Source organism: Harmonia axyridis, chromosome 1 (genome assembly GCF_914767665.1).
Source record: "Harmonia axyridis chromosome 1, icHarAxyr1.1, whole genome shotgun sequence".
Lineage (NCBI taxonomy): Eukaryota > Metazoa > Arthropoda > Insecta > Coleoptera > Coccinellidae > Harmonia > Harmonia axyridis.
Genome location: NC_059501.1, coordinates 861,928 through 889,869, shown reverse-complemented (window position 1 = coordinate 889,869; position 27,942 = coordinate 861,928). Strand labels below are relative to the sequence as shown.

Here is a 27,942-nt window from a genome sequence, read left to right as displayed (position 1 = left end):
GAATTTAAGATATCCAAAACGTATAATACTTAAATTATAACTGTTTCTTCAATTTTCACTCTGATTTGAACAAATTCTGTAAGAAATATCATAAGAAAAGGCATCTAACCTATATTCTTACCAATGTCAAAAATAAACAAAAACTCCTTACGTCAAACGAAATTTTCATGACCTCCTGATTTATCAGAAATCGGATAAATTTTTAATGAAAACTGGTAATTTTAGCCATCAAACATGATCTCTTAAGTTTTTATAATATTTTAAAATATGTGAAGTTTCCCCAAGACCCATTATCGACCTCCAAATCGAGTGAGTACATATTTGATTATCTCCATATCATTAAGAATGGCATAAAATTATGTCTAGGCCACTAATAGAAGAGTATGAACAATATTCTGAGAGTATAAATCATTAGAACGGTCATTTATCTGAATAATACTGATTTTTGGAACACCATATCTGATTTATTGTTTTATTACAGCTCAGATCAATAACTGATGTTTTAGGGTTAGTTCAGAGAAGAGAACCAAACACTATCATCATGGAATCTAGCCCTGTCTGCCCTGTTTGTACCCTCTATTTGAGACCTGGCATTACTTTGAAATCTCATCTGAGCACCCATCCTAAGCAAAAAGTCATTGAGGCTCTGGTAAAATTGACTGAAGTCGAGCCACAACCTGGAGACAATAATACCGGCCAAGAATTGTGCCAAACAACTCAAGATCAGTCTTTTAATCCCGTAACAAATGCTCCATGGACAGGGGGAAATGTTCAGGGATCTTCTCAGGTATTGTTACTGATATTTGAATTTTGATTATAATGGCTTACAGAATAGTAAGTTTCGTCTATTTTACGTTTATTATTATGATTTATTCCAGGTCCAACCGCCTTTCCAAGGCAACCACGTCTTCATCTACCAACAGAGTATGAGCACATCACAAACAAACACTATAAATCCGTTAGCCCCCCAACAGTACATTATACCAGCAGTTCTAAACCCCCAAACGATGCCCTATGTCTACCAACAACAGCAAGTTATAATGTCCAGCGGATCCTGCCTCCCCCAAATGCGAATCTCTCCCTTCGACCTGAACGGGGCGCCATCCACAGATGCCTCCACTTCAGTGATCCATTCCCCTGAAATAGTCAGAGAAGGCGAAGAAGAAGCTGGCCAAAGCGTAGAGATCGTAGACAACGTACAGCTGGACAACAGCTCTGAGGTTTCTATTAAGGACGACGAGATGGAGGAGGAGCCATGTTCGAGTAAAGACTCCGGGGTCGATTCGAAAATGCAAGAAGACAACAACAGTTTTGCAGAGTCGAAGTTCGACCAAACCGACGAAATTCCTGAAGAAACCTGGGAGGGTGGTTCGCAGGACTTGAACAAAGCTTGCCAAACTGCCTCAGCCCCCCAACCTGCAGACGATTTCACCAAGAAAGATTGCTACTACTACGACAACGAGACCGAGATCGGTTACGAGACCAATGTTGTCATGGACACGGCTTACGAGCAGCAGGGTCCCATTTACACCAGTGCCAACATATTGCAGGCGGGCGAAGACATTGATTTTGAAGTAGATGGGGTGCCCGTTATAATAGGGGAGTTCGCCAACAGTACGGTTATCTCTCAGGTGGACAATTTCGAGAATATCAGCGAAGGGAACGTGCTGATGACAATCGGAGAGAACGGGTTGGAAAATAATGGTTGTGTGGGTTTGGACATTATCGAGGAGAGCATGTCAAGGGGGAGCACTCAGGTGAATATACAGGCTGACGAGAGGATGCCCCCGAGAGGAGAGTTGTCGGGACAGGAGAGTTTGGGGGGCGCCAGCGATATCAACTGGAATAGGTTGCATTATAATGAAGGTGAGTCGTACTCAATTTAGTATAGGGTGCTTTTGAGCGGCATTAGAAGTTTCGATGGTTGTGTCAATGGTTTGACAGTTGAGAATGACAAACTGTATTGACATTTCTGATCAGTAAAGTTTGGCATTTCATCATAAATTGTTTAGCGCCAGAACAACGATTTCGAATTGTGGAAATTTACTTTGAAAAAATAAATCTGTTCGCGGAGTACATACAGCACTTTGTCCATTTTGCGGCCAACATAATCGGCCTAGTGAAGCAATTTGTGCAGATATTGATCATTTTTGCACTAATTCCAATCTTCTAGATTTTCAAACACATCAACAAGAGAAAGAAATGTGCTTATTGAAGAAAATACTGCTGCTGTAGCGCGAAGTGTTGAAGAAGACAACAAATGTCGATACGTCCCGATCCTCAACTTGTTGGCCTTTGTCCTTCGTCCACATAAAAAATTGTATATAAGGATGTTGTCTTATGTTTATAAAAAATACTGCTCATGCAAGAATTAGCATTGTAGCAAATTTCTGAACTAAAACAATGACATCCACAAGGAATAACTGTGTAAATGTAAATCATGCTGATGTTTTTTCTTATGCATGTGACGAATACACTTTGATAGATTCCAACAAAAGATTTTTGACTTGTGAAAAGAGCTTTTCTCGCCTATTTTGGCATACATTTGGGAGATCAGGATAAATCTTAGGCCCCATTTTTGTATGTAAAACAGAATTGACTCCAAACACCCACGCTCACATTTTTTAATCACCTCTCACTAAAAATAATTCAGAAATAGAGACTGAGACTATAAAAACCATATAAAAAAAATAGTGGTTCCAACCGATAGATAAATGATAAATAAATTTCCCGCAGTCAGTTCTAGCGCTTCCTACGACCCCCTGGGCAGAGATGCCTGGGAAGATTCCGACATAGACTGTCCCCCAGCCATGGAAGAAGACAACGATGTTCCTTCCGTCATCGGTTACACCCCTCCTAGTCTGAACTTCAAGTGTTCCAGTTGCGACGAGGCCTTCTCATGTCTCCAGGAACGAAAGAAACACATCCAGGAGAAACATCCCCAACAGGAAGACAAACCGCAGCAACAACAACAACAACTCCAGCAACAGCAGCAGACGAGCACCAACGCGATAGGCTCCCTCATAGGCAAGAAGAAAGTGAAGAAACTCACCATCAAACCGAAGAGCGAGGCCGAACCAAAGTTAGACACAGTATTCACCAACAAAATAAAGATGGAGAGCTCGGAATGCAAGCCGGAAATGGAAGAGGTCAAGACAGACGATGGAGACGCTAGGTAGGTTTGGGTGATGCTGAGCAGCGGAACTACGATCTTGATCCTAGCATAGTAGTTCATTTGATTCGTTACTTTTTTCGGCTTCTCCTTTGGTTTTAGTTTGTAGTTCTTTAGTTCTTTCCAGTTTCTTTGTTCATTTCTGCTCGTAGTTCCTTTGCTCAATAGGCTATTTGACAGTTTAAAAAAATCAAAAATAGTAAAGAATAATGCTTTAATGAAGAATGACTAATAGACTGAGTTCGCTCTTTTCAGAGCTCATCAGTACCTCATAAACCAACCAACGATGTCAAATAGCCTATTACTTCCTTCAGTTTCTCATCACTTGCAAGTTCATTCATTTGGTTGGTTCTTTCAGGTTCTGTATTTATTTTAGGTAGTAGTTCACTCGCTCAGTCGGTCCGTTAGTTCATTCATTTCCCATCAATTCAGTAGTTCTCTCGTTCGATAGGGACTTTCACCTTCCCACTCAATTTTAGCTCGTAGTTCCCTTGTTCGGTTATTTCGACTTGCAATTTCAGGACAGTTTGCGACTTGTGTAACACCGTCCTGCTGGATCAGAAGGCACTGAAGGAACACCGCGCCAAGGCGCACAAGATCCCCGACAAGGGCCGTCTGAAATGCTCCACTTGTGACGAGGTGTTCCCCAACGAGTACAAGTTTACGGAGCACCTGAAGGTGCATCCTCTGGAGTGCAAGATGTGCGGGAAGCTGTTCTACAGGAGGCAGAACATCCAGCTGCACATGAAACGCCATCTGGGGATCAAGCCGTACAAGTGTGAGGTTTGCGAGAAGGCCTTTTTGACTAAGCAGAAGTTGGAAGAGCACAGGAATGTGCATACAGGTTAGAAACGTCTTTTGCTTTCGTTTTTTTTTTGCCAGGCCGGCTTAAACCATTAGCTTTGTTTTTGATCTGTTAGTTATCGTTCTGCCTATTGTATTGCCATATGTAACGGGTGTTTTTTTTCGAGGTATATAACTTTAAGTTGGCATTACTGTTCAAGATGGCGGCCGATTTAACAGCTGTCAAGTGATTTATTCTCAGTTTGGTTTGACAATTCATCATGAATAGACTCACGCCTGAACAAGGCTTGCAAATAGTGCAATTTTATTTCGAAAATAATGGTTCTGTGCGGAATACGTATCGCGCACTACGTCCATTTTATTTTGTTTAGCGATGAAGCGCACTTCTGGTTGAATGGCTACGTCAACAAACAGAACTGTCGCATTTGGAGTGAAGCTAATCCTCAAGTGTATGTCGAAACACCGTTACATCCAGAAAAACTGACTGTTTGGTGCGCTTTATGGGATGGTGGAATCATTGGTCCGTACTTCTTTAAAAACGATGATTGCCAGAACGTTACAGTCGATGGTGATCGGTATAGCCATGATTACTAACTTTTTCATTCCTGAATTGAACAACCATGATGTCCAGGAGCTGTGGTTCTAACAAGACGGCGCAACACGTCACACAGCTCGTGCCACAATCGATTTATTGAAAGACACGTTTGGTGACCGCCTAATTTCACGTTTTGGACCTGTGAATTGGCCTCCAAGATTTTGTGATTTAACACCGCTAGACTACTTTCTGTGGGGCTATGTAAAGTCATTGGTCTATGCGGATAAGCCACAAACACTTGACCGTTTGGAAGACAACATTCGCCGTGTTATTGCCGATATACGGCCACAAATGTTGGAAAAAGTCATCGAAAATTGGACGTCCAGATTGGACTACATCCGAGCCAGCTGTGGCGGTCATATGCCAGAAATCATATTTAAAATGTAATGCCACAAGATTATCTTGCGGATAAATAAAATCCATGTCAATCGAATAATTCATCGTTGTTTTATTGCAATTTAAAGTTCTATAGCTCTTAAAAAAAACACCCTTTATTATCGAAAAATCCCCAGTAAATAACCGAATATGTTTCGAATTCAGGCCACGCCCCGATCAAGTGCAACCTTTGCAACGAGTCTTTTCGGAGACATTCCAATTTGATCCAGCACCGTAACAGGCACCATTTGAAACACAAACGGAAGTTCAAGGACTACGTTTGCCACTGCGGGGAGTATTTTCACTCGAGAAAGAAGCTGGCGTGGCACAAAGAAACGCACGACACGAAGCCGAAGGCCTGTACCAAGTGCAACGAGAAGTTTGTGCACATGTCCAGCCTGACTAGACACATGAGGAAGGCTCATAACGAAAGATTTCTTCCTTCCGAACAGAGGAGCAATGAGAATGTTCAGTGTCCCGTTTGTAAAGGTAAGGGATAATTTGTGTTTAGTGGTTATATCTATCTTGGAAAGACGTTTAGAAATTGTAGACTTGGTTTATCATAATCAGTGCTCATTTGTGAATACTGAGAAAAATTCAAGAAGAATTCAGTTAGGGTATGGATACATACACATACATACACTACGTCGAGCTGGTCCCACCAAATACTGAGCATGACTTTGGAACCGTGAATATTCGGTTTGGTCGTTGACGTGGAAGCATGGCCGGGATATCCCCATGATTTTCCGCGCTTGGGTTTATCGTAATGAACCTATTAGAAACAGCTATTATATCTATCCAGCCCACAGATTAACTATAACAGAAAAAGGTGCCAAATATGTTTGCATGAAACTCTTCAATAAACTTCCATTGCATTTCAGACAAATCACCAGCCAATATGTATTCAAAAGGGAGATACACAAATTGCTAATGAACCTTGAGCCTTACACAATGCAGGATTTCCTAAATGCTTCTATTTAAATGTAAAATTTAAAAATGCTTCTGTTTTTCTATTTTTGACTGTATTTTCGTTCTGATTGTGTGTATTTGAGATGTACATGTTGGATTCTCGAAAATAAACATTATTATAAAAAATTTTTTCCTGTTATCGAAAATATATAACATCGTATGGTTTGTATCAATATAAATAATAGAAAATGGTCAAAAACCTTTTTTTATCTATCCCATTATTTCTATGGTTTCAACTTTTGATGAGCACAGAAAAATTGAGGTTTCTCTAACAAGAGCAGTGTCCTTCCGTCAATCTGATTATTTCTATGATCTTCACTAATTTCTTCATAATTCGAATCTAGATATATTTTATAAATTTTTCATAAAAAAATTGATTTGAAAATAACGAAAAGATCCACAAGATCGAATGTTTCAATTGAAAGAGTTGTAATGTGCACAATGTACGTCGACACATCTTCTCGATGTTTTGCACCGAATTTAATAGATGAATATTTTAAACTGTGTTCAAGCAACCTAGGAAATTTGCTCTGAGTTCATTTATATTTTCGAAACTATTTTTATGAAATATATCTAGATTCCAATTTTGTAGAAATTAGTGAAAAGCATAGAAATGATCAGATTGACGGAAGAATACTGCTCTTGTTGTAGAAAGCTCAATTTTTCTGTCCTCATCAATAGTTGAAACCATAGAAATATTGACTCTTAGGTAAAAAAAGGTTTTGACCATTTTCTGTTATTTAATTCCATACAAACCATACGATGTTATATATTTTTGAAATCAGGAAAAATTAAGCTTTCAAAAAATGGCACAGAAATCTAGTGTTCCCATTTAAAAAAACATAACTTCGGGTCATAGCTTCGTAATTAAAAACCCTTTTGAAAAGACGAGTACGCCACTGGATTCTACGTTAAAAAGTGCCTGTATAATGATTTGATTTCAGAGCTCTATCATCGGTATTAGCAGAGATATAAATGTTTTTCGATATCGCCATTTTTCCAATTTTCGCTTATAACTCGAAAACAAAAGAAGGTGGCCAAAAATGAATACTACTCTTGTGAGTTTCTCAAAAAAAGAGACCGAGAATAGGGTGTCAGATTTTGTCTATCTCCTCTGGTTTAAAAGTTGTAGTGCTTAAACATCGAAATTTGCCCACCCTGTACAAAATTGGTTTTAATTATGGCTGAAGGACCTCGGTCGATGGCCTATTGATTCTTATCAATAAAGAACTTGTTGTTGTTGGTTTTAATCTCTTGCGTTTTCAGGTGTGTTCATAAAATCCTCGTTGGACGTGCACATGAGAACCCACACGGGTGCCAAACCGTTCTCCTGTCTCATCTGCAACAAGGACTTCAGCACCAGGTGGAACCTCAAGCTGCACAAGTGGACCCACGCCTCCAGGGTATCCAAGCCTTTCAAATGCGACCAGTGCAACGGGGCCTTCGTCAGAGAGTCCGACTACGTGTCTCACATGAACTCCCACAAGAGCATCAAGCCCTACACGTGCAACTATTGCGGGGCGCGTTTCATACGCAAGTACAACTGTCAACGGCACGTCAAGGAGCACGAGAACGTGAAGACCTTCAGTTGCACGGTGTGCGGTAAGCTGTTCCACAGATCGTACTATCTGAAGGACCACATGAGGGTGCACAGCGGGGTGAGGCCCTACACTTGTCATATCTGCGGTAAGACCTCCACCACCAAGTCCAACCACAACAAGCACGTGCAGATACATCATCCAAGATCTCCTGTGACCACAGAGGCTTAGGGAAATTTTAAGTTTTACAACGTAACCAACGCTAACAAAATTAGGGGAACGGTATAAAATCTCAACGGAGTTTGTAGTAGTCGATTTTAGCAATTTTTTTTTTAATTTTAGCTTGATTCTTCGGGAACGTAACTTCGTGAGGTGAACAAAAAAAGTGAAAAGTAAGCTTTTATTCAGAACGCTCTGTGAATCGTTGACAGACGAGAATTTGCCGAAAAAGAGAAAATGAAACTTCGTTGAGATTTCCCTTAATTTTGCTAGTGTGTATATTTTTTATCCGATTCGGTTTCTTTTTTAAATTCTCGACTTTACTTTTGATATGTAATTTTTGGAGGCCATGGGGTTTCATATTTCGTTTTTATTTTATTACTTTGATTATTCGCTGACAGTGCTATTCGATTCTAGCGTATTTAATTTTTTTTTGGTTGGTGTTTCGAACCTTTGGAGTATTGCATTTGAAATTCTACAGTAACTATTTGAGTAATTATGGAAATTTACCTTAGATATAGATGTAAAAGTTTGGTTTAGGAAAATAATTTACCCAAAAATATTTTATTTATCTTCTTTATACAATTCGACCAGTTTTTTCTTCGGTCAATTTTATTTAATATAATTTGTATATATAAAATATATCTAAGCAAAGTTTCGTTCTCATTTACTATGTAAATATTATTTAGACGACGTTAGCTTATCTTTTATATCACAAGTATTTTAGAGATGAGAAGAGTATTGTGTTGAAATCGGAATGAATGATTTTATTGTTTGTAAATAATTCTCATTGTATATATTCACAATTTTATTTGAATTTATAATTTTATTTATTATAATTAGACAAGAAATTGTAGCTTGCCTTTTATTTTATTTTACTATCCTTTCAAAAAAACTTGCAAGTGTCCTAGAACGCAGAGAACTTCGAAAAATGAGGTAAAAAGTTGAGAAAATAGAATAAACGAAGTAGAAAGTGTAACTCCCACCACCAAGTCCAACCACAACAAGCACGTGCAGATACATCATCCAAGATCTCCCGTGACCACGGAGGCTTAGGGAATTTTTAAGTTTTACAACGTAACCAACACTAACAGAAATAGGGGAACGGTTTAGAATCTTAAGGGAGTTTGTAGAAGTTCATTTTCTGTCCAACCCTTCGATCGATTTTAGCAATATTTTTTTTTTATTTTTTTAGCTTGATTCTTCGGGAACATAACTTCTTGAAGTGAACAAAAAAAAGTGAAAAGTAAGTAAGTTTTATTCTGAACACTCTGTGAATCGTTGACAGACGAGAATTTTCTGAAATAGACAAGATGAAACTTCGTTGAGATTTCCCTTAATTTAGCTGGTGTGTATATTTTTTATCCGATTCGGTTTCTTTTTTTAAATTCTCGACTTTACTTTTGATATGTAATTTTTGGAGGCCATGGTTTCATATTTCGTTTCTATTTTATTACTTTTGATTATTCGCTGACAGTGCTATTTGATTCTAGCGTGTTTAATTTTTTTTGGTTGGTGTTTCGAACCTTTGGAGTATTGCATTTGAAATTCTACAGTAACTAATTGAGTAATTATGGAAATTTACCTTAGATATAGATGTAAAAGTTTGGTTTAGGAAAATAATTTACCCAAAAATATTTCATTTATCTTCTTTATACAATTCGACCAGTTTTTTCTTCGGTCAATTTTATTTAATATAATTTGTATATATAAAATATATCTAAGCAAAGTTTCGTTCTCATTTACTATGTAAATATTATTTAGACGACGTTAGCTTATCTTTTTATATCACAAGTATTTTAGAGATGAGAAGAGTATTGTGTTGAAATCGGAATGAATGATTTTATTGTTTGTAAATAATTCTCATTGTATATATTCACAATTTTATTTGAATTTATAATTTTATTTATTATAATTAGACAAGAAATTGTAGCTTGCCTTTTATTTTATTTCACTATCCTTTCAAAAAAACTTGCAAGTATCCTAGAACGCAGAGAACTTCCAAAAAATGAGGTAAAAAGTTGAAAAAATAGAATAAACAAAGTAGAAAGTGTAACTCAGTGTAGACTTAAATAATACGTTTTTACTCACACATTTCTTTGTTCAAAATTAAATTTAAGTTTTTCTCATATTGTTTTTCTGTCTTGAGGGACCACTTATTTATTTTGCCCTCGAAAATGGGATCGTATCGGGTTATCAGATTCAGGAATTTCACAGCCTCGACCTAAAACATGTAAATGATCGTCGATTTTGAGGAAAAGTTGCCAACGTTTGCACTCACTTGAAGTGGCATCGGTTGTTTGTCGCTCAGATACAAAAGCACGACTTCCATTGCGCTTTCGATATCTTTTTCCAACAGTTGGATGTCGGTGACGAGATAAACCAAATTTTCCAAAATGAGTAACTGCAACTTGTAGTCCAGAGTGTACCTGTAGGAGGATCCTCTGTCTTTCAAGTAACTTTTTTCAGAGAAGGTTGATAATATGGAAAGAATACTCGGTAACACATCCCTGAAATATACAAAAGTGGTCATGAGAAGAAAAAAACTTTTGAATCACTTCGTACTTAGCCGTTCTGTTCCTTATAAAATCCTTCGAAAGCCTCCCCAAAACCACCAACAACTGAAAGCTATTGTTCAATATCACAGGAGAATCCACCTCTTTGAACCTATCGACCAGGGGTGACCAGATCAGGTGAACGATGGGCAGAAGTTCGTCTTCGAAATCCCTGATGATTTCAACGCCATTCCTCAGTAGTTCGAGCACCAAGAGCTTTCTGTCTGTGTCTTTGGAAGGCAGGAAGTTCAGGCTCCTTTTGAGTATCTCCACAGTTATTTTGACGTGCAAAGGAAGTTTCGGCTTTTCGTAGGCTTCAGCTGACATAAATTGAAGTTAAATCCTCGCCTGATAGCTCCATTATCATTAAAACGAATACTTACCTTTAGGCTCCAAGTAGTCATCTTCCAAACCTCCTTCCTTCCTCTCCATATCTTCCCTATACATCTCTTCGGCAGACTTACCCATAACCTCATCAGAAAAATCATTCATCTTCTCTGGGTCGTCCTCTAAACCCCCCACCTTGAAATTCCGTAACTCCTCCTCCCTAAGCTCCTCCTTCGTTAGGAACACCCTTGCAGGCACCTCGACCTCGAACCACCTAAGCAGGCTCCTCAGGAAGATCCTGAACACCCTCAGGTACGAGTCTATCCTGTTCTGCTTGAACCTGTCGAAAGACTGGACCAGAACGTCGTAGACGAAATCGGAGAAGTGCCGCAAGATGGATACATCTCCGTACTTCATGACCATTTCCATAACCTCGAACACCTCCCCTTTGTAGTCGGTCTTCTTCAGCCCTCTTTCGATGTTGAAGAGGAAGAAATCCATGTTGTCGTTCAACAGTTCTGTGACGTTGTGGTAGCCTAGGCCGGAGGCCATTTTTCTTAAGGCGGTCGTGGCGGCCGCCTGTATCTGGTAGTGGGTGGATGCTGGAAAATGTCATCTCTTTAATGTGTGTTCGAACTTTATTGGGAAGCTTAAAGTTTTTACGGGTTAAGAGACCGGGTTGTGTTATGTGTAAGTTTTACTATGGAGTTTTTCGAGTTCACAGTTAGTGGTCATAATAAAGGGTGTTTTTTTTAGAGCTATAGAACTGTAAATTGCAATAAAACAACGATGGATTATTCGATTGACATGAATTTTATTTATCCGCAAGATAATCTTGTGGCATTACATTTTAAATATGAATTCTGGCATATGACAGCCACGGCTGGCTCGGATGTAGTCCAATCTGGTCGTCCAATTTTCGATTACTTTTTCCAACATTTGTGGCCGTATATCGGCAATAACACGGCGAATGTTGTCTTCCAAATGGTCAAGGGTTTGTGGCTTATCCGCATAGACCAATGACTCTACATAACCCCACAGAAAGTAGTCTAGCGGTGTTGAATCACAAGACCTTGGAGGCCAATTCACATGTCCAAAACGTGAAATTAGGCGGTCACCAAACGTGTCTTTCAATGAATCGATTGTGGCACGAGCTGTGTGACATGTTGCGCCATCTTGTTGGAACCACAGCTCCTGGACATCATGGTTGTTCAATTCAGGAATGAAAAAGTTAGTAATCATGGCTCTATACCGATCACCATTGACTGTAACGTTCTGGCCATCATCGTTTTTGAAGAAGTACGGACCAATGATTCCACCAGCCCATAAAGCGCACCAAACAGTCAGTTTTTCTGGATGTAACGGTGTTTTGACATACACTTGAGGATAAGCTTCACTCCAAATGCGGCAGTTTTGTTTGTAGACGTAGCCATTCAACCGGAAGTGCGCTTCATCGCTAAACAAAATAAAATGGACGTAGTGCGCGATACGTATTCCGCACAGAACCATTATTTTCGAAATGAAATTGCACTATTTGCAAGCGTTGTTCAGGCATGAGTCTATTCATGATGAATTGCCAAACCAAACTGAGAATAAATCACTTGACAGCTGTTAAATCGGTCGCCATCTTGAACAGTAATGCCAACTTAAAGTTATATACCTCGAAAAAAAACACCCGTTATTAGATGAACAACTTTGCTTCCGCCGTTTTGCAATAGATGGCTGTAGCGGTAAGTGGTGGTCGAAATAGCAGTGGCGAACCCTGTAAATAATGTATAAAATTTTTGTCTCATTGAATCTCTCACCTGCTCTAATCAAAACTTTGTACAGGGAGTTGAAGAGAAAGGGCCTGAATTGCTGTTCTCCTTTAGCGTGACATGCCATCAAACCTACACCTTCGCACAATAACCCCGCTGTCAAAATGTTCATCCTCAAGGTCTTTAAAGAAGTACACTCGTCTTCATCAATTGTTAACGGTATATCCCAGTTGTCTATGTATATTTGGAAAGTAGGTTTGATGAGATCCAATAGACCCTCCTCCGATTCAGAATTTGCCATGTTTATACCTGTAAATATTCCGTTAAAAGAAATCGTAAGTCGTAGAATCTTTACGAATATACCTTCTAAAAGTTGATTCAACAAGTAGAAAGCTTCCACTTTTTCATCACCAAAAGCGACGATATTGATGAGGTAATCCGATAAGACAGGATAAAGATCTGCTTGGTATATGATTTTGCACAATTCACAAAACTGCTTTCTCACATTTTCTTCCTTCATGAATTTGAAATTTTTCCATAAACTCGCAGAAATTGGCTGATCTCCGTCCAGATCTATAAAAAGGATTTCAATGAAAGCTACGATGAATTAGTCAATAATACAGGGTGTTGTACCATTGACGCGACACTATTACGTTGAAGCTCTGATATTTCCGAAATTTTTTTTGATACAGTATCATTTGGCACCATTAGAGCTACATTCTCAAATTGTTTGGAAGTTCACAGGGTGGACCAATAAAGTGTGAACGACCAGAAATATGTTTTTCTTATGGAACACCCTGCTTTTTTTTATTGAATTTTCAGATTGCATAGAATAAATGAAAACAAGTTTATTCGAAGTTTCATATGCTTAAAACTAACTGTTATATTATATTTCAATTCTTCATAAATTAAAGGGTTTTCGGAAAAACCTATTAATTTAGAAATGAATTCATTTATTTAAATGAGATTTTGAAAGTTAATACTAGAAGAACGAATATGTGTTTTCAAAAAACAGTGTTTAATCAATACATGAAACTCGTTTTTATCCAATTTTCAAACAACAACAGAGCGTCCCTTAACCTTCAATATCTTGATACAGACTCAACTCTACGCTCTGAAATTTGGCACACATTTTTTGACACTTGGTACTAACGAGAAAAAAGTGGTATGGCAATAGAGGTGCCATCTGTACTTACCTTCATGGGAAATCACTTCGGCAAATGAAGATGTATCGATTTCAACTTCGCAAAGATAGAGAAGTGTACGTTGAAATTCCTTGAAGGAACTGTAGCATTTGATTTTATTTCCAACTAATTTAATGGAAGCCGATGTGAGTTTCAGAATATTGATTTGTTCTTTCGCATCTGCAACAGATGAAAAAATTATGAAAAAATGAGAAAACCACTGAAGTGAAGTAAGGAGCTTTTGTGCACTTGTTCAAACTTGTAATTTTTCACGAAATTCCGCAACATTAAAAAACCGTTATAATAAAATGTAAAAAGACAACGCAATGAGTTGAATTCAATTTATTTAACTATTCTGCAACTGATTTCTGAATTTCAGCTCAATCGGATGAGTATTTTTTTCATTATTGAGAAAATAATATTGATATTTGAGCACTGAAAATTTCAATTCTCTAGCACATTTCCTTCGATATACATGGCGGACAGAATCGATTTTATTCCCGAATTCTCCCTCAGGGAGTCAAACCCGATAGTTTTAGACATTTCGGCTGAAACAAGCGCGCAAAAAGTTGTGGTTAGGTTAGGTTAAATGCCAAAGGGTTTTCTTCCTACCTAGTCCGTTGAAAACTGAAGGTATTTTGGAGAAATTTTCATAGAACCTATCCGATAATATATTTGTTATTTGTTGTTCTAAAATTGGCACGTCAAACATATCCATGCAAAGGAATGAAACCTCCTCATTTTCATCATCTAACATCAAGATTAGCATTTCAATGAGTTGATATGAAGATTGTGGTATATTCCTACGAGATTTTTACTATTATCAGAGGTCAATGAGGCATGTTAGTTGATTCTAATTGTACATACTCATAACAATGCTCGATCAAAGAGCAGCACATTTTAGCCAAGTTCAATCTGACTTCATCAGAATAATGCTGTGTTAAATATTTGAATTTTGTAAATAACGGTGCTAAATGTTGGTCAGATGTTTTAAACCATTCTTGTGTCCTCTTCATATTAAGAAAATCTTCTTTTTTGTTTTTTGAAGGCTCTTTTTTTATTTCTGATGAGGACTTGAGTCTACTTAAAACCATTGCTTTGGCATCCTCCAAAGAATCACTTCTGTTTTTATAATTTTTCAGTAATATTGTCATTATTTTGCCTATGGCCTCTGTAGTTAACTAATAAAATAATAATTCATTGATTATCATAGACGCAAAGGAAATATTTTAAAGAAAATACCTGCAATATAATTTGACCAACTCGTTCACCCTCTAAAATAATACTTCCTAAAGACAAAGCAATACCCGGCAAAAAATAAGAAAAACAATCTGCTATTGTTTCGGCAACTATGATATCACAAAAAAGATCTTCCAGATCTAAGATTGGAGAAACCCTAAACACTGACATGAGACATTTGATTGCTTCTAATCTGTAAAGTCGGACATTAATAAAAATGTTTACATTAATTCTTATCATAATTTACTTCAAATTACGACTTCTGGACTTGAGAACTTTGCCAACAATGTATATAACTTTGCACATTCTCATTGAATTTTCTTTCGTATATAAGAAGAGACAAAGTTCATCAGTAATTGAATCGAATAGTAATCGAATACAACACAAAACCTGCCACATATGTTCTTCACTGGTATGTTTCACTAGAAAACAATGGTAATTTCAATTAATATTCCTAGACTGATGTGCATAGTCTTACATGCGCAATTTTCTATTTCATAAACCTCTTGAATGAAAGTTCCAAACAAATTTAAAAAGAATAGTGATTCATTATGATTCAGTTTGATATGACTAAGTGTGAGGGACACTATTTCCAACATGTGTATTTTTCTATCTTCTTTTGGTCTGAAATAAATTCCAAATTAGATACTTTAATGAAAAATGTTGATGTATTGATTACTTCTCATTGTTATTTCGCGCTATCATAACAAATACCCCAAGTAATTCAAGTTTTGTATTTTTAACAATTTCGGCTGTTTTTGTTTCATCACTAATGAGAATAGAATAAATTTGGTCTATATTTTCTAGATTTTGTTTTGAAATAATTTCGAAGCTAAGTTTTTTCACTAACAATATTTCTTGAATACAATCATCCATAGAAAACATTTTGTTTCAGAATATTTTTTTCATATTTTTAATTTCAATATTTGTTGTCAGATTTGAAAATTAGCAAAACAGGTTCGACCATCGAATTTTGTAAACATAGAAAGCATAAACCTCAAATGGACAAGCCCTCACGTGACTTTCGTGAAAAAATCTTCGTGTTAGTATTTGGGCTTTTGAAACGTTTCAATTTCGAAATATTTCGATTTTTGTGGTTACATTTTCAGCTCTTTTCCAATGGACTTTTATTCTTATGGTCTCGAAAATATAAATTATTATTTTGAATAGTTCTATGCAATCCATAGACTAATATTTATTTATTCAGATCGACTTCAAAATTTGATGTTATGAAGAATTTTGTATGCTGAATTCCTATTCGCAATCAGTTCCTCCCTAGAATACCCCAAAATTGAGTTATTTCGAGTTTTGTAAGAGAATTTGAAGTGGGTTTGGTCTGCCCTCTGGTGGCATAAATCTGAAACTTGTGAATGGGAAAAAAGATGCCACCCAACAGTTGTATGAAAACTGTACTTTTATGGTGTAGAAAAATTTTTCTGGTAAAAATGGATGCCTAATTCGGATTCTATGACCCCGAAACCCTCTAAAACTATCATAAAATGTTTGAATTCGATCGGTCGACTTTTTCGGAAAAACCAAGACTATAACCTTGGATATTTTTTCGCCAAAAAAAGTTTTTGGTTCTGATCGACTCTAAAATTTGATATTTCGAAGAATTTTTTCTGCTGAATCCGTTTTTGCAATCAGTTCCTCTCTAGGAGTCACCAAAATTGAGTTATTCCGAATTTTGTGGGAAAATTTGAAGAGAGTATGGTCTGCCCTCTGGTGGCATAAATATGAGGCTTGTAAAATGAGTATGCCTGCCGCACAACTGAGACTTTCCAGTTGTGTAAAAACTGTGCTTTTAAGGTGTAGAAAAAATTTCCTGTTGAGAATCAATGACAAATTTGGAATCTACGACCTTGAAACCCTCTAAAACTATCATAATATAACCTTGGATAGTTTTTCGCCAAAAAAATATTTTGATTCAGATCAACTTCAGGTGTACACCACCCCAAATAGGAAATAGCGCCCCAGACCTAAGTATTGTTTCCTTGAATTTGGCAAATAAATGTTCATGGACGGTATTATTCGATCCAGCGCAAAGTGATCACTACCCCATTTTAATAGAGATAAATGTAGGTAATAAATCGATAGCTACAAATCTTTATTTTACCACAAAAAAATTTAAAACGGAGAAGGCTGATTGGGAAGGGTATAACACTAAGATAGAAAATGAATTAGAATACTCAGATTGTCACAATTTAGATGAATTTAACAAATTATTAATTCACAGTGCAGAAGAAAAATTTCCAACAAAAAAAATATCTTATAATAATAAATATAGAGTTATCTGGTGGGATGAAGAACTATCAAATATGATTGAATTACGACGGGATATAATTAGAGAATATAGTAACAACCCTACTCAAGAACTATATATTAAAGCAAATAATACAAGAGCTAAAGTAAAATTAATAATGAAAAAAAAAGAAAGATTCATTTACAAAGTTCTGTGAAAATATAAATTTTTTACCTCTCACATCTGCATGGAAATCTATTAAAAAATTCAAAAATCATGAATCGAACATCAATGTTAAAAACCTACCTACAGAAGAAATATTAGATCAATTAATGATCAATCTATCCAAACCTATCAACACAAAAATATCACAAATAAGAAAAGAAAACATTTCGGAACAAAATCAATCCAACCCCTTCAGTTTTTTTGAATTAGAATTGGCTCTCAAAAATAGGAAGATCTCAAGCCCGGGTTTAGATGCATTAACATATGATATGTATACTAACTTAAGTAAAAAATTAAAAATAAAATTTTTGAACATAATGAATGAAATATTAAAAAACCCAGTTAACATTAAAGGTCAAAACAAAATTTTAGTATTACCATTCAATAAACCCAATAAGCCGCTGTTAAATATGGATAGTATTCGTCCAATTGCTTTATCATTATGTAGCATCAAAATATTAGAAAGCTTAATAAAAAATAGAATAGAAAATATAATTGAAAAAAGTCTTAATCAAAATAAGTTAATGTTCGGATTCAGAAGAATGAAATCGGTTAATGATAGTTTGGTATATTTGACTTCACGGATTTATACAGGGTTTGCCGAAAAAAAATTCACAGTAGTAGTATTCCTGGACATAAAAGGGGCATATGACAGTGTAAATATAGATATATTATTGGAAGATTTACGTGAAATTAATATACCATCGGATATCATAGGCATTATAGATCATCTACTAAATAACAAAGAAATGTATATTCAATGCACAAGGGAGAACAGAATTATGGGTCCTTATTTCAATAGTAAAGGAATATTGCAAGGGTCTAAACTAAGCACGTTTCTTTTCAACCTATATGTAAAAAATGTAATAAAATGTAAAGTTAAAGGGGTCGAAATAGGTCAATATGCAGATGATAAGTATATAATTTGTACCGGATCAGATATAGGCGATATTTATGAAAAGATTACTAAAACTCTGGATAACATTGATTCTTTCCTCTCATCAAGAAATTTAATAATCTCAGTTGAAAAAACGTACGCGATGTTGTTTGCACGGAAAAAAACACCAAATATACTTCCATGTTTAACAATTGGTAATCAAAATATTATGTGGAAAAATCAAGTAAAATATTTGGGGGTTATCCTCGATCCAAAATTGGAATGGTCATTGCAAATTGAGCAGGCAAATTGTAAAGCGAAAAGGGGAATTGATATAGTAAAGTGCCTGTGTAAGACTTGGTGGGGTGCCCAACCACAAAGTTTACTAAATTTATACAAAGCGATATCCAGAGTACATTTGGATTACTGCTCTATGATATACGGTGGATCTAAAACAACTATCAACAAAATGAACTCGATACATTATCAAGGAATTAGAACAGCAATGGGATACATGAGATCAACCCCAATTAACATTATTTTAGCGGAAAGCGGAGAAACAACACTTGAAAAAAGAAGAGAATTATTAGCCTCAAAATATATTTTAAAAAATTTACAAGTTAAAAATAATATTATAATAGATCAAATTAATAAATTAAATTCACATCAACATTTCTGGAATAAAAAATACAAACCAGCATATTTAACAGCCCTTCAAAACGTTAGAGAATTTAAAAACAACATTTACAAAGCAGAACAAATTCCGTTTTATTCCTTGGATTATATACAACATTCGGCCCAATGTGATATAGATATTCCAGATTTTGGAAAAAAAGAACCTGATACAAAGATTAATTTTAAAAATTATTGCGAGAATAAATTTGAAAATTTTCAGAGTTTTTATACTGATGCCTCATTAAAAAATATTAACGGTAACATAAGTGTAGGAATAGGAATATACTCACCGTCTCTACCTTTAGAATATAGCAGAAAACTACCTTCATACTGGTCAATTTATTCAGCGGAATTATTAGCAATTGGAAAAGCGTTAGAAATAATTCAAAATCAAAATATTACCAAAGCAGTCATTTTCTCGGATTCATTAAGTGCATTATTAACTTTAAAAAATTGGAAGTTAGACTCATCAATAGATACCATCACAGCAACGGTTAAGCAGATATGGGCAGATTTAAGTAATGATAACAAGATCATAAAGGGAGTTTGGATACCGAGTCATTCAGAAATAATAGGAAACGATAAAGCAGATCATCTTGCAAATAAAGGTAGATACGGTGAATTATTAAACTACAAGGGAGGTCCACAATTTATGTACAATATTATCAAGGATAAAATAAGGGAAAATTGGATCAGAACACTACAAAAGTGGGGTAGAAATAAGGGAAGAATATACACTCACATGCGTAATCGGGATAAAAAATGTACAATTGATAAGCCATATAAACTATTAAAAAATAATTTGACAAGAAAACACATTACAACTATGATGAGATTACGATCAGGACATTGTTTGACACCAGAACATTTATATAGGATCAAAATCAATTCCTCACCCAATTGTGAATGCGGTAAAGTTGGATCGTTGGTGCATGTATTTTTTGAATGTAACCTGAATGTACACAATATTAATACATTATACACAAAACTCGAAAAGTTTGAGATTCAAAGGCCCATTAATATTTATGAAGTAATCTTTACAGATAGCATTGATATAGTTCAAATATTGAATGAATTTTTGGAATATTCAGATATTAAAATATAAGCAATATTTGTAAAATAGGTAAAATAGAAATTTAAAATGGATTCAACAGATTAATGAAAGATATAGAAGAATCTTGTTTATACAGTAGATACCTACTAACATTGGATGTTTGATCCCTCATATGAAAATAACCCAACCTTATCCTTTATTCTCTCTGGATTTTTGAGGGTGGGAAAGTCAGAGAAAATAAGAAATCAATCAAACACAGAGTAAGCTACCAATCTGGGTACATGCTAAATGCGAACCCATTAAATCACCAATAAGTGATTTGAGAAGAAGAAGAAGAAGAATCAACTTCAAAATTTGATATCAAGAAGAATTTTTCACGCTGAATTTCCATTTGTAATCAGTTCATCCATAGAATTCCCCAAAACTGAGTTAATTGGAGTTTTGTGGGAGGGATTTTTTCAAGGGGGTTTGGTCTTCTCTCTGATGGCCAAAATTTGTGGATTGTAAACTGGGCAAGCATAGATTTACATGTCCCAAAATTACTTATCTGTCACCATATGATCAAATCGAATTCATAGACATAGAACAAAATTATTATAAGTCCATGATCGAATTCGAATATTTTTTGAATTGTTCGGTTTCATCCGGATATTAATTGAAAATAAAAGTCGTAATATCAGGTTCACGCTATATTTTTCTATTCAATGATTAATGATCGATTAATTTTCTAAGGCTTCATAGACAGGATATTAGATCTATGAAATGTTTTTTATCTATGCTCAAAACATAGATATTAATGTAGACATTTAAAAAGGAAATTTTTTAAAAACGGTTGAATAAATAGATAGATAATTTCACTAGAATCAATTCAATTATTATTGTTAGCAATAGGAAAGGTTGAATATTCGACGATAAGTGTCATTTCGTACTACACTAAGATACGACTTCACTTCATGAAGTGTAGGAGACAAACTGTTAATGGTTGCTTAGCAACTGTGTCGTTTAAATATAAACATTAACGCGATACTTCTTTTGAAATTTGGTTTATTTTTCAATAATGTAATCATTATTGTATTAAATGACCATTATTGTGTTTTTAAATGGAGAAATTGAAGATGACCTTCACTTCCACTACATCTTAAAATTTGGTAAGCTGATTCATTTTCAATTTCCAAACTTGAAATCATCATCAAAAGTAAAAAGAACGAAAAACATTTTATAAAAATTTATTTGATAATGTTAAACTTGAACATTATGTACTGCCTCAATAAATGCTTTCACATTTTCTACTTCCATATCTGGGTAAATACCATGCCCTAAGTTAACAATATATTTTGAGGTGCCAAAGCCTTTTGCCATTTCGCCTACCAACTTTTCAATTTCCTCTTTAGGAGCATATAAGGCACAAGGATCTAGGTTGCCTTGTACCACTTTATCTTTAGTAAGAGTACGAGCTATCTTAGGTTCAACAGTCCAATCAATACCCAACACATCATAATTCAAATTCGATTGATCTGCAAGTGAAAAGTGTGCCCCTTTTGCAAAGAGAACCATCGGTACATCCAGATTTTTCTCCTTCAGCTTTAATTTAACTTGGTCACAAATTCTTCCAAGGTATGGCAATGCAAAGGTGGAAAATAGCTGCCTGTTCAAATATTCCGCACTACTTTCGAATACTTGAAGTATTTGAGCTCCGTATTCGGCTTGCATCACTAGGTAGTCTATTATGACGTTAGTCAGGATATCTAGGACTTTCTTTGCTTCGTCAGGATTTTTATACAACCACTTTTTAGCTTTCGACATAGTTTTAGAGCCTCCACCTTCTACCATGTAACCGAATAGGGTCCAGGGGGCTCCACAGAATCCGAACAATGGAACTTTACCACCTAGTTCTTTTCGGGTCAGTTTGATGGCTTCTCCTACGTAATTTAAGCGGCTTGCTGCACCGTCTTCTTTTAGATCTTTTATGGTGTCTAAAGTTAAAGGTTTCGGTATGACGGGCCCCACTTCTGGTCTCATTTCTACAGCTACACCTAGTGCTTGGGGAATTACCAGAATATCGCTGAAAATTATGGCTGCATCTAGGTCAAACCGTTTTATCGGCATCAAGGTGACTTCGCAAGCCAGTTCTGGTGTTTGGCATATTTCGAAGAAGCTGTGCTGCTTCCTGAACTCCCTAAATTCAGGCAAAAATCGACCAGCCTGTCTCATAATCCATACTGGGAGTTTGTCGGGTTTTTCGCCTTTGATTACCCTCAGGATTCGGTCGTTTTGTAAAGCAGGGAATTCTGTGGCGGCCATTTTCAGGTATAAGTCGACTGGTAAATTTGAATTGATCCTATTAATTAACAGTCATTGTTGACCGCAATGATTCGATGACAAAATTACTGTTTTATAGGTTATGATACGATAATTTTAGTTTTGACATTTGAGCGAAGGTAACTGTAATTTGAGGATATCGATAATAGTTGGTTTGGTGATTTCTTTCTAGATGGTGGGATAAAGAATTGATTGAGATTATTTTAAATAGTAGTTTAATGTATTTCTTTATATATTCAAGAGAAATGTGTAGATCTGATATTGCATTTCTTTTCGTAAAACAGTCGATTGCGATATTAATGGTGGTTGGAAGGAATTATAAAGTGGCCATCTATGCCAAATTAGAGCAACTACTGGATAAGCTAATTGTACAGATACTACATAGATGGCTAGTGAAGCATTACGATATTTTGCGTGTAAACTTCAAATGAACTATTGATTTATGTATTCAAGAAATTTTATTTGGGTGTAATTTGGAATAATTTAAAAATTAGATGCAAGAAGTCAGCAATATTTTCACAGGAGTTTAATATTTGCTGTATCTCAAGGAAAATTATTTAAACAATTGAAAATAAGTGTTATTCTTATGACACTTAACGCAATATTTTGCACCACAAAGTTCCAGCTTTAACAGTTAATGAAGTGATTCCTTATTGAATATCATTTTTTTAAGAAATTAATCTTCCCATTACTCGGATTCAAGAGTTCATATGCACCTAGAAATTTTATGTTTAACATTGGCCATTGGCGCGCATACTGGTAATGATCTCTTTTTTTGAAAGGGAAAAATGGAACGCCACTGAGATATTTCAAACTGAAAATAATTATTGTTATTCTCGTTCAATTTGTGACAACAAATATCTCATGCCTTTTTTCTGTATGAGGTGCCGATTTTATGAAAAAAAAATATCAACGCGTATTTTTCATTTTCTTTAGTTCTTTATTGATACATTATTTAGTAGCGATGCTAGATTGGGAGATTGTTTTTGTCACAAATTAAATGAGGAATTAAGAATATGGTTTTTGTATCATGTTTTTCCTTGAAAGCAATTCAAAGCAATAAATAAATAGTCCATTTTTGGGAACATCCTGAATATTTAGACTTGTTTTTGTACACTCTATTCAAAAGAAAATAGTAAATTTTATATTCTAGTTACCAAAATTAGATTTTAACCTAATAACGGGTGTTTTTTTTTGAGGTATATGACTTTAAGTTGGCATTACTGTTCAAGATGCCGACCGATTTACCAGCTGTCAAGTGATTTATTCTCAGTTTGGTTTGGCAATTCATCATGAATAGACTCACGCCTGAACAACGCTTGCAAATAGTCCAATTTTATTTCTAAAATAATGGTTCTGTGCGGAATACGTATCGCGCACTACGTCCATTTTATATTGTTTAGCGATGAAGCGCACTTCTGGTTGAATGGCTACGTCAACAAACAAAACTGCCGCATTTGGAGTGAAGCTAATCCTCAAGTGTATGTCGAAACACCGTTACATCCAGAAAAACTGACTGTTTGGTGCGCTTTATGGGCTGGTGGAATCATTGGTCAGTACTTCTTCAAAAACGATGATGGCCAGAACGTTACAGTCAATGGTGATCGGTATAGAGCCATGATTACTAACTTTTTCATTCCTGAATTGAACAACCATGATGTCCAGGAGCTGTGGTTCCAACAAGACGGCGCAACATGTCACACAGCTCGTGCCACAATCGATTTATTGAAAGACACGTTTGGTGACCGCCTAATTTCACGTTTTGGACCTGTGAATTGGCCTCCAAGGTCTTGTGATTTAACACCGCTAGACTACTTTCTGTGGGGCTATGTAAAGACATTGGTCTATGCGGATAAGCCACAAACCCTTGACCATTTGGAAGACAACTATCGCCGTGTTATTGCCGATATACGGCCACAAATGTTGGAAAAAGTCATCGAAAATTGGACGTCCAGATTGGACTACATCCGAGCCAGCCGTGGCGGTCATATGCCAGAAATCATATTCAAAATGTAATGCCACAAGATTATCTTACGGATAAATAAAATTCATGTCAATCGAATAATCCATCGTTGTTTTATTGCAATTCAAAGTTCTATAGCTCTAAAAAAAACATTCTTTAGTTTGGCAACTTATGAAATATCTGAGTGTTTTTTGGAATATATCGGATATATTCATATTATGGACAGTGATAGCGACTTAGAAGTACTTACTCCTTCAGAAATAAAAGGAGTGACAAAAAAAATATTGATTGTTAGAAAATATCGAATGTTTTATTCCCATTAAGAATAACCATTTTTCTGCATAGGCAGGAAAAGTAATACTTTGCTGATTGATATGTGCCTGCAAAATTAATATTTGCTGTCAATCGGAGAAGAAAAAAAAGACAAATGAATACTGAAAGCCTAAACGAATCGTTCTGAAATAAATATTTCCCACTGTTAAATGTGTTCTAGTAACAAAATGTGTTGTACTCAGCATCCAAAAAAAATAACTACCGGTGTAGTTAAATATTGAGATGATAAGAAACGATGAAATTATTTGATTGACGTCAAAATGAAAAAAAAAAAACGCGAAATCAAATAGACAATTCAGAATTGGATGGAAATTTTCGATTTGAAAAAATACTCAGTTTGATATCCTTGAATTTTAAAATTCAAATAGAAAACACACCACACCGTATTTCCTTTGAATTACGACCCATAAATCGAGATAAAAATAAAATCACTCGAAAAATCCCCATCCTCCGAAACCCCTGAAAAAGAAAAAACAGTTCATCCACCATACCCGACCTTCGCCACTCTACAAACAATCGTTTTCCACCGCCGTCCGGCGACAACACAACGAAACCGGTGCCGGGCATCATCCTCTGCGCGCCAAGATCCCCACCAGTCCCCCTAAGATAACGACACGGAGCATCCCAGCCGGTCGCTCGGTGTAAAGGGCAGAGTACAGGATGCAACCTTATAAAACGCATCGCGCTACCACCAACCGGGCTTATTAACAACGCGAAACACGCCGGTCCCGCTCCACCAGGTCTACCCCTCGAAGATGCCGTCCACCAAAACCGACGCCGTCGCGGCGCCGCGCAAGTGGCCCAGCAACGAGTCCATCCAGGGCAGCGCCTACAGCAGCAGCACCTCCGGCATCGACAGCCCTTGGTCCTTGCAGTCCCTGTCACCGGGCTCCACGTCCCCCGACAACACCCTGCGGAAGAGGAGGATCCTGAGGACGTCATCCGTCGGGAGCGTCATCCAGGAACCCTTCGTCATCAACTCCGAGTGCAGGGCATCCAGAAGTCAGAGTCCCATCCTTCAAGGACAACAAGTGGAGGAACCTCCCTCCGCTTTGGCTGAACTGATCGGTTGGTATCCCTGCTTTTTGTTCCGCCTGGTGAAGACGTTGCTGATGGTCTGCATGCCCAAGACTTGGACCCATATGCTTCTCGCCATACCCAAGTTGTACTTCAACTTCTGGTTGTGGGTGCTGAAGCAGATCGTGTTGTTCCCGGTCACCGTCATCAAGTTTGTGTTGAATTTAATCTGGGTGGACTCCTTCGAACGCAACAGGAAGAAGAGGACCGTTTTGATAAGTGGAGGTAGCACAATACAAGCCCTCCATCTCGCAAGGAACTTCTACAGTGCCGGTGCTAGAGTTGTAGTGTGTGAAGTTGAGGGACTCTTCGCGTTGGCCAGGTTTTCAACGGCCGTTTCAAGGTTTTATACAGTTCCAAAACCGACCTCTGACCAACAGCAGAACTACGTGAGAGCCTTGTGTGAAATAGTGGACAAGGAAGACGCAGTCTACTATATACCTGTAAGTTCCTCCACATCTGCTTATTATGACGCTGTGGCCAAGCCACATCTAGAGCTCATGGGTTGCTCCTGCTTCTGCCCTGGCATCAAAGAAGTCTGGGCTTTAGACGACACTTTGGAAGTGATGAAGCGATGCCAAAAGTACGACATACCAACACCAGTCTTCCACTCCATAACCTCGAAAGAAGACGTGTACAAACTCTACGATACTGGTGCCGTTAGAAACGGAAACTTCATCATGACGACAGCAGGCCCCATAGGACTCAGGGAACGCTGCAAGATGGTCTTACCGCCTCTCAGAAGCGACCTCAAGTTAAACTTCGACATCAGCGAGCAGCGGCCTTGGGTGGCCGTTCAAGACGTTAAAGGCGATCACTTCTTGACCTGTACGACCGTGAAACAGTCCCAAATGGTAGCCAACGTAACCTGCAAGCTGGACAGGAGTACCAACGGCTTGGTCCCCACGGAGAACCCACAGATCAACCAGTGGCTCACCAACTTCTTCTCCAAGCTGCACCTTTTGAGGCCCATAACGGGTCATATAAGCTTCAGGTTTGCTGTAAACAAAGAGACCGGCGTTTTGGTACCGCTGAGCAGCAGAGTTGGGGTGTCTTTACCCTATATCTGCTACACGTCCATCCACCCCAGGCTGGTGTGGAAGACGTGCAAGCACTTCAGTAGGCAGAACTCCGGGGTTTTGGCCAATGACAAGACAGGCAAGATCTATGTGAACGAAAACAACAAACCAGCGGTCGACAATGTCACCAGGTTGATCGGTACCGTCTTGGACAAGAGAGAGGTTCTGTTTCTTATGTGGGACCCTCTGCCTTACTGCGCCTACTACCACATGCAGATACCCTTCAAAAACGTCCTTTCGTTCATCCAGAGGAAGCAGGATAGTTTTCCCCGTCCACTGACCAATCCCGTACGTTGACCGTTGGTCACGTGGGGGAGAGAGATATAGCCTGATGCCTTTGGTGCCAAAGAGATGTTGATATTAATTTATTGAACTTTTTTTGACTGAACTTTTTTTCTTGTTTGTTTGTCGTAAGACTTGTGTCGTCAGATTCGACTGTGGATATTTTTGTGTATGTATAAATTGTTTTTTGATCACGAAAGGGCCAGTTTTTTAGGTCGGTTAGGTTGGTTTCTGGATAACTGTTTTAAGTTGTTTTTGCGAAACTTTTTTTGTATATATATTTGCTTTTGTGACAAACAAAGGTTTTTGTATAACTATATGTATTCTTTCGTATTTGAAATAAAATGTTCTCTTTATTTTATTCCTTTTTTTTGAAACCTTTAGTGTATGTTGCAATACCTCAATTGTTTCCAAATTGAATGATGATATTTTAGATGATTTTATTTTATTATACCTTCCAAATTCAATTATTTCATTCCATAGTTTTTCATTTATGATGGTTAGATTGAACAACATATCATATCACTTATGTTGTATTGTTTTTTCAACTTTTTTGTTTGTTAATTCAATTTTTTATGTTTTAAATTTAGAAGATGAAATACTAACTTTCAATTTTTTTCTCAATGGATGGGAATATTTTGATTTGATATTGTTGATTGAATGTTCATTCTTGGATCTTTTAAATATTTATCATTCCTCAAATTGATTGTTTTTTACAGAATAACAACTGTTTATGCAATGTTCCTCTGATATTATTTCAAATTTCTTATTTATAGATTTTTTATCGAATTGTGTTAATTTTAGTAAGATTTTCTGATGTTTAAGTAAAGTAAATACCGAACCAGCCAAATATTTATTCAGAGTTTATCTTGTAGAAATAACGAGTTGCATCCAACAGAAGCAGTAAAAAAATTCGACAAATGCGAAACATATGAAACAATTGCATAAATGTAGTCACGTTACTCATAGCTGTCCATGATATCTGTCTCGAAGCGCGGTTCACTCCTTATCTGGAATTTCGATTATCAAAATATTTACCGAGTAATGCTTGATGGATTTATCTTACAGAACTCTCGAATATT

At 36.6% G+C, this 27,942-nt stretch overlaps 4 protein-coding genes across 6 annotated transcripts; 2 read left to right on the top strand and 2 right to left on the bottom strand.

The window, feature by feature from the left end:
- Nucleotides 1-127: 127 nt before the first annotated feature.
- LOC123672482 (zinc finger protein 16) lies at nt 128-9,604 on the top strand. 3 transcript variants are annotated; one of them, XM_045606694.1, is made up of 8 exons: nt 128-309; nt 482-787; nt 879-1,866; nt 2,737-3,175; nt 3,694-4,016; nt 5,112-5,435; nt 7,182-7,645; nt 8,690-9,604. In XM_045606694.1, the coding sequence occupies exons 2-8, from the start codon at nt 542-544 to the stop codon at nt 8,726-8,728; spliced, it is 2,823 nt and encodes a 940-aa protein (XP_045462650.1). In that variant the 5' UTR covers nt 128-309; nt 482-541; the 3' UTR covers nt 8,729-9,604. The 3 variants fall into 3 exon arrangements, with proteins under 3 accessions (XP_045462650.1, XP_045462728.1, XP_045462579.1); XM_045606772.1 differs by having other exon boundaries at nt 507-787; nt 7,182-9,604; XM_045606623.1 differs by having other exon boundaries at nt 7,182-9,604.
- LOC123672402 (TELO2-interacting protein 1 homolog) lies at nt 5,726-15,702 on the bottom strand. The gene is made up of 14 exons (XM_045606526.1): nt 15,414-15,702; nt 15,213-15,358; nt 14,982-15,156; nt 14,738-14,927; nt 14,363-14,676; nt 14,108-14,298; nt 13,508-13,675; nt 12,675-12,884; nt 12,360-12,620; nt 10,611-11,156; nt 10,238-10,547; nt 9,954-10,182; nt 9,764-9,896; nt 5,726-5,760 (listed from the first exon to the last, which is right to left on the bottom strand). The coding sequence occupies exons 1-14, from the start codon at nt 15,617-15,619 to the stop codon at nt 5,741-5,743; spliced, it is 3,099 nt and encodes a 1,032-aa protein (XP_045462482.1). The 5' UTR covers nt 15,620-15,702; the 3' UTR covers nt 5,726-5,740.
- Nucleotides 15,703-21,017: 5,315 nt separating this feature from the next.
- Nucleotides 21,018-22,208, bottom strand: LOC123671303 (uroporphyrinogen decarboxylase). Its single transcript, XM_045605053.1, has one exon. The coding sequence runs from the start codon at nt 22,106-22,108 to the stop codon at nt 21,047-21,049; it is 1,062 nt and encodes a 353-aa protein (XP_045461009.1). The 5' UTR covers nt 22,109-22,208; the 3' UTR covers nt 21,018-21,046.
- A 2,820-nt stretch (nt 22,209-25,028) lies between these two features.
- LOC123671302 lies at nt 25,029-27,216 on the top strand. Its single transcript, XM_045605052.1, has one exon. It carries the CDS (start codon nt 25,178-25,180, stop codon nt 26,873-26,875), a length of 1,698 nt encoding a protein of 565 aa, XP_045461008.1. The 5' UTR covers nt 25,029-25,177; the 3' UTR covers nt 26,876-27,216.
- Nucleotides 27,217-27,942: the final 726 nt, after the last annotated feature.

Bases quoted from the DNA above. Each gene is read 5' to 3' on its own strand.
- LOC123672482 (XM_045606772.1), top strand. From the start codon at position 542: ATGGAATCTAGCCCTGTCTGCCCTGTTTGTACCCTCTATTTGAGACCT. The intron at 1,867-2,736 runs GTGAGTCGTACT...AATTTCCCGCAG, and splicing joins TAGGTTGCATTATAATGAAG to TCAGTTCTAGCGCTTCCTAC. The intron at 3,176-3,693 runs GTAGGTTTGGGT...TTGCAATTTCAG, and splicing joins ACAGACGATGGAGACGCTAG to GACAGTTTGCGACTTGTGTA.
- LOC123672402 (XM_045606526.1), bottom strand. From the start codon at position 15,619: ATGTTTTCTATGGATGATTGTATTCAAGAAATATTGTTAGTGAAAAAA. The intron at 14,299-14,362 runs GTATGTACAATT...AAAATCTCGTAG, and splicing joins TTGATCGAGCATTGTTATGA to GAATATACCACAATCTTCAT. The intron at 11,157-12,359 runs GTGAGAGATTCA...GACATTTTCCAG, and splicing joins CAAAGTTTTGATTAGAGCAG to CATCCACCCACTACCAGATA.
- LOC123671303 (XM_045605053.1), bottom strand. From the start codon at position 22,108: ATGGCCGCCACAGAATTCCCTGCTTTACAAAACGACCGAATCCTGAGG.
- LOC123671302 (XM_045605052.1), top strand. From the start codon at position 25,178: ATGCCGTCCACCAAAACCGACGCCGTCGCGGCGCCGCGCAAGTGGCCC.